Source organism: Poecilia mexicana, unplaced genomic scaffold, assembly GCF_051168715.1.
Source record: "Poecilia mexicana isolate PSO_F unplaced genomic scaffold, ASM5116871v1 scaffold_19, whole genome shotgun sequence".
Lineage (NCBI taxonomy): Eukaryota > Metazoa > Chordata > Actinopteri > Cyprinodontiformes > Poeciliidae > Poecilia > Poecilia mexicana.
This window is the reverse complement of record NW_028263388.1, coordinates 23,038,180-23,044,330: the sequence shown is the minus strand read 5'-3', so window position 1 is coordinate 23,044,330 and position 6,151 is coordinate 23,038,180. Positions and strand designations below refer to the sequence as shown.

At 38.2% G+C, this 6,151-nt stretch overlaps 1 protein-coding gene across 1 annotated transcript; it reads left to right on the top strand.

Annotated features, from left to right (window-relative positions):
• The first annotated feature begins 1,381 nt into the window (after window positions 1–1,381).
• LOC148153744 (alpha-tectorin-like) lies at window positions 1,382–5,233 on the top strand. Its single transcript, XM_088001079.1, has 5 exons — window positions 1,382–1,654; window positions 2,939–3,034; window positions 3,154–3,319; window positions 4,255–4,655; window positions 5,162–5,233. Exons 1-5 carry the CDS (start codon window positions 1,442–1,444, stop codon window positions 5,231–5,233), a joined length of 948 nt encoding a protein of 315 aa, XP_087857205.1. The 5' UTR covers window positions 1,382–1,441.
• Window positions 5,234–6,151: the final 918 nt, after the last annotated feature.

The following is a 6,151-nucleotide window of genomic DNA, read 5'->3' as shown; positions in this document are numbered from 1 at the left end:
AAAGTGATACATTACTTGAAATGTTTTAAACAATTATTATTATTATTATTATTATTATTATTATTATTATTAGTAGTAGTAGTAGTAGTAGTAATTACTTATTTGGTAGATAAGAGTAATTTTATATTATATTGGGAAAATATTAGTCAGTCCAATGAAATTAATGGTTTAAAACTCACAAAACCCAGGTATTAACATTGGTTATGTCAATTTTATCTATGAATCTGTCTATGTCTGCTCTTGTTATAGTCTAACAAAATAGATGATATTTTAAAAGAGGACACAATATTCTTTCAACACAATATGTTACCGTAATATAAAATAATTAAATAAAAAAAACACAAAATATGAAAAGAACTTGGGCTTCACATCTCAATATTACATTTGTCTATCTGCTCTTGTAATTGTCTGACAAAACTGCAGGATTTTTTTAACAGAAGGCAAAATGTTGTTTTGTTACCAAAATGTTTATTTTGTAAAACATAAAATAACAAAATAATCTCTGGTTTTACTTCTTGATATTATATTTGTCTCCACTACTCCAATTAATTAACAAATGAATTAATAAATAAGTATATTTGAATATTACGTTGGACATTTTTTTTGTCATTTCAATAAATAATAAATGGTCAAAACTTTTCCACAAACGTTTTGACCATTTATTATTTTTTTACATTAATTATCTTAATTTTATGTTCGATGATGTCTGTATATTTTTACAGCTGCAGTGTCAACACAGAATCCGGGTAAGCTGAAAGTTTATACCTGTCCTCTGACATTACCTATAGATTTTTTTCTTTAGTCCTTGTACAAATTAATTAATTGATATACAAGTATTCTTGAATGTTACATTGGAAAAATGTTAGTTATTCGAATTAAAGCAGTTGTTTAAGCTTTACCACAAAAAACAGATGTCTATAATGCTGTAATGTTAAGTGTTGGTATTTTAATTTTTTTACTGTAAATTTTACAGAATTTTTTACAATTTGGATTACAGTTGAAACATACTATGTCAACTAAATGTTTTAATTCCCAAATAATAAATTAGCAAAATAACCTATGACTTTACCTTGAGATATTATTTTCTCCTTTACTCCTTTCAGCATGATGTTATCCAGAAAGAGTCTAATTTAATCAGGTGACCTGTCTTGTATTTTCTAGGACCCCTTTATCCAATTGCTGGAACAATAAGTTCTAGTTCAGATGATGGAAGCTCACCTAGAATTTCACTCCTACGAACCTTCAACTATTTTGGACAGTCTTACTCTCAGATTTACGTATGCTACTTTTTACTGTAGTCATCAAGACGAAAAGTAAACATTTACAAGAAGTGTATGTATAGTCCTGCCTAATATTTGGCTTTATTTTTCCTCAGGTGAACCACAACGGACATCTAACCTTTGATTCATCATGGTCAAGTTTTTCTCCTCAACGGTTTCCAATGTATGGAACCAGAGACATCATTGCTCCGTTCTGGACTGATTTAGACAACAGAGAGAATGGTGAAATCTACTATGTTCAGTACACCAACGGCTCTCTTCTCCAACGAGTTACACAGGACATCAATGCGTACTTCCCAGCACTTAACTTTCAGGCCAACTGGATCTTCATAGCAACATGGCATGAAATTGCCTATTATCCAATGACTAGAACGGTAAGTGATCTGTTGTTGACTCCTGAAACCTACACTATTTTGCCAAAAGTATTCACTCACCTGCCTTGACATCCCATTCATAAATCTTAGGGTTCAATACGACATTGGTCCACCCTTTGCAGCAAGACTCCTCTGGGAACCTTGTTGTCCACAAGGTTTAGGAGTGTTTATGGGTATTTTTGACCATTCTTCCAGAAGCTCATTTGTGAGTTCACATACTGATGTTGGACGAGAAGGCCTGGGTCTCTGTCTCCAGTCTAATCCATTCCTTGGTGAACCCGAAAGGTGTCTTATCGGGTTGAGGTCAGGACTCTGATCAGGCTAGTCAAGTTCCTCCACACCAAACTCTGGTGCACAGTCATGTTGAAAGAGAGAGGAGTCAGCTCCAAACTGTCCCCCACAAAGTTGGGAGCCTGGAATTGGTCAAAATGTTTTGGTATGCTGAAGCATTCAAGAGTTCCTTTCACTGGAAGTAAAGGGCCAAGCCCAGCTCCTGAAAAACAGCGCCACACCATGATCCCCCTTCCACCAAACTTTACACTTCACACAATGTACTCAGACAAGTACCGTTGTCCTGGCAACTACCCAATCAACACCCATCCATCAGATTGGCAGATGGTCACTCCAGAGAATGCGCTTCCACTGCTCTAGAGTCCAATGGCGGCGTGCTTTACACCACTGCATCTGATTCTTTACAGTTGGTGATGTATGGCTTGGATGCATCTGCTTCACCATTGAAACCCATTCCATGAAGCTCTCTGTGCACTCTTCTTGAGCTAATCTGAAGGGTACATGAAGTCTGGAGGTCTGTAATGATTGACTCTGCAGAAAGTAAGCAATTTCTTCGCACTTTGTGCTTCAGCATCCACTGACCTTAATCCATCAGTTTTCGTGGCCTTCCACTTCATGGCTCAGTTGCTGTCATTCCCAAACACTTCTATTTTCCTATAATACCGCTGACTGTGGAATATTTAGGAGCCAGGAAGTTCCAAAGTTGGATTTGTTGCACAGGAGGCATCCTAGCAGTTCTACACTGGAATTCACTGAGCTCCTGAGAGTGACCCATTGTCTCACAAAAGTTTGTAAAAACAGCCTAAAACAGCCTACATGCCCAGGTGCTTAATGTTATGCACCTGTGGCCATGAATGTGATGTAACACCTGATTCCGATAATTTCAATGGGTGAGCAAATATTTATGGCAATATAAGTGTATTTGATGTACAAATAAAATAATGTTTGATTAATCTGTAAATTCATTCTCAATAAATACATTTATTTTTTCAGCGAACAACCTTTCAGGCAGTCTTGACTACCAATGGCAAATATTCATTTGTTCTGATGAATTATGGATCAATAGCCTCCACCTCAAGATCTGTACAGGTCAGAGCTATTCAAACAAACTCATACCAAGACATGTTTTATTTGTTTTTTATTGGTCCCCACCAGTGTATATTTCTTTAAATATAAATTAATTTTATGTATGCACAATTAATTTTCAGGCCGGATATGATACGAAAAATTCCTCTCACCACTTCAACATCCCTGGATCATTCTCTAGTAACGCAACTGGACCTAACTCAGCTTTTAGTCTCAACAGCAACGTCAACGTACCCGGCCGCTGGGCATTTCAAGTAGATCATGGTTCAAGAGGCTGCACTTTTAATGGTAGGAGAACATAATCACTGAGGGTACGTATTTATAACAATAAAATATCATGGAAATAAGGGAAAACTCCAACATGTGTCTCAAGGCAGAAAAATAGGGCTATTAAAATAAGCACTTTTAATGGTAGGAGAACATAATCACTCTAAGCAGCTCTTCAGTTTAATCTTCTACAAACACTTCATTTCTTAGATTACGTGTCATAAGGCATCGAGGTCCAGTGTCCTGCCACTTTTAAATGAGTCTCAACACATTTCAACCAAGTACCTTATTTGTCGGACTATAAGCCGCTGCTTTTTTCCAGGACTTTGAACCATGTGGCTTATAGCCCCGAGTGGCTTTTCTGTGGATTTTTCTTCAACCACCAGTGGGCTCTTTAGCAGGAAGTGAATCACTGGAAACAACATGGAGAAGTTCATATGATGCCGCTTTTAAGTTGAAGGCTATTAATCTGGCAGAACAGATCGATAGCCGCTGCATGTAAGCTCGGCGTGAACAAATCCATGGTTAGGCGTTGGAAATGCAGGCCTGTGTCCTTAATAGCAGATTTATTAAGGACCTTCCCTCTGCTGCGTCCCTGTGAAAAACCGACAGCGGAGGAGATACCAGTGACTTATAGCCCGGTGTGGTTTATATATGTATGCTTCCGTTTTTTTTTTTACTTTGTGGGTTGTAGTGAGGTGCGCTCTATAGTCCGGAAAATGTGGTAATTAGGTCATAAGCAGGACTCTGGAGAATTTATTTACATACTTAGGGGGTAATTCAGCCAATTGATTCTGATGTGTTGGACCAGTGGTATATCAAAAATATGCAGGATAGTGGCTCTTGACGACCGCACCTCTGTTTTAAAAGCATTTCGATTTTGATGTTAGAAACACATAAACTTATTCATCATTAAAGCAGCCAAAAAATAACTCCTGTTTTGTCTTTTTTTAAAGGTCAGCCTGTTCAACTTGGCGACTCTTTCTGGAGTGACGGCACCTGTACACAGAAATGCACCTGCACCAACCAAGGGCTGCAATGCTCCAGCAATCCCTGCTCCTTTTCCCAAATCTGTCGGCCAGCTGCCTTTCAGTACTCCTGCCAGACAGTGCAAAGACGAACCTGCACCGTCAGTGGAGATCCACATTACCGCACCTTTGACAACGCAGTGTTTCACTTTCAAGGCACATGCACTTACGTTCTGTCAGAGCAGTGTCAGAACGGACTGCCCTACTATAGAGTGGAGGGGAAGAACGGGCATCAGGGCAGCAGGCATGTTTCATGGACACAACTGGTCAAAGTCTTTGTTCATGATGAAACTATTGAGCTGGTTAAAGGACATCAGGGTCAGGCCAAGGTAACAGGATTTTCTTACTTTCTGGAATATAGACCCTGCATTTTGTGTTTTGTCTATATTTCGTCACCTTCTTAAAATAATTGCCTAAGTCATTTTTTTTCAAAAATGATTTTTTTGCCTAAATCATCTCTTCATGATGCTGGCCACCTCTGGTAAAATTGCCTACATCCTCAATTAAACAGATCATGCCATTCTACCCCTTTTGTATAATTGCCTATGTCAAGAGTGTGACTTAGGCAGTTTTATTTTTGCTTAAGTCACCAGACAAATTGACTTAGGCAATTTTAGAAGTTTTTCAAAATGGCGGATGATTCAAGGAGACGAAAATTCTACACAGCTGCTGAAGCTATTTCCAAGATTCAGGACTCTTCCCATGTTGGTAAGTGAAGATGTTTACTATAATATACACTAGGCTATCAAAATTGCATAAAATGTGATCTTTTGTGAAAATTTTAGTTTAGGAAGCTAGCTAAAAATGCTCTGTGTTAGACTGGCGGCCTGTCCAGGGTATGCCCTGCCTTTGCCCGAAGCCAGCTGAGATTGCCTCCAGCATTAACCATGACCCTAATGAGGAATAAGCGGTATCGATAATAGATGGATGGATGGATGGATGTAAGTTAGCTAAAAAGCACAGTGGAAAGACTCCAGAGTCATCTAACTAAGAAAGTTTTCAATTCTGTAATGTAATCTACAGTCTAGAAAAAATTCACAAAGGACCCTCTTTACTTGATTGATTTTAACTAATGAAAATTTCAGTTGAACATAAGTAATCGTAAATGATTTGACTGGTGTTATAGTGTGCCTGTGTTGCTGTATCTAGAGGCAACTTGCAAACCATTTTGGGAATCCACGATGTATCTTAATACAATTGACCTCAAAGGCAATTCATGTTTGTTAGAATAATCACACATTTTTGAAAGATTTGAATAATTTTTTTTCCCATTTTGGTAGGAGATGCACTTGATATTGATGATACCAGTGTGTCCTCATCTACTGAGAATGACAATGAGACCATCAATAAAGAGATGATGCAGTATGTTGATAATGATGCACCATCTGCTCCCATGGATAAAGTTAAAGATGCCAAGCAGACACATCCACACCAAGAAGACACAATATTAAATGATGATGGCGATGATGGTGATGATGTCATTCAAGATCCGGACTATACCCCAACCTGTGATGAGTCCTCTTCTCCTGAAGATGAAAACAGCCTATCTATGGTGGCAACAACTTTAGAACAGCAGGATGAGGATGTTGAATTAAAAGATGTAGGCAAAAAGAAAAGAAATAAACACCTCAGTCCAAGAACATGGAAGCAAAATGAATCCAAGCAGAAACGTCTAAAAGGAATTTCATACAAGAGCAAAAGTGGCAAAGAAATAAGTGCAAAGACTATGGGTCCTCCCTGCAACTCCAAGTTCTGTCAGCGAGTCTCAACTCGAGACTGCCAAGTCCTTACAGAAGAGCAGCGGCAGTGGGTATTTGACAAGATT

What these genes read in the sequence shown, in the direction of transcription:
- LOC148153744 (XM_088001079.1), top strand. Translation starts at nt 1,442, where the DNA reads ATGTATGGAACCAGAGACATCATTGCTCCGTTCTGGACTGATTTAGAC. An exon ending in ATTATCCAATGACTAGAACG is followed by an intron (nt 1,655 to 2,938) that starts GTAAGTGATCTG and finishes TTATTTTTTCAG; the next exon opens with CGAACAACCTTTCAGGCAGT. An exon ending in GACATCAGGGTCAGGCCAAG is followed by an intron (nt 4,656 to 5,161) that starts GTAACAGGATTT and finishes CGGCCTGTCCAG; the next exon opens with GGTATGCCCTGCCTTTGCCC.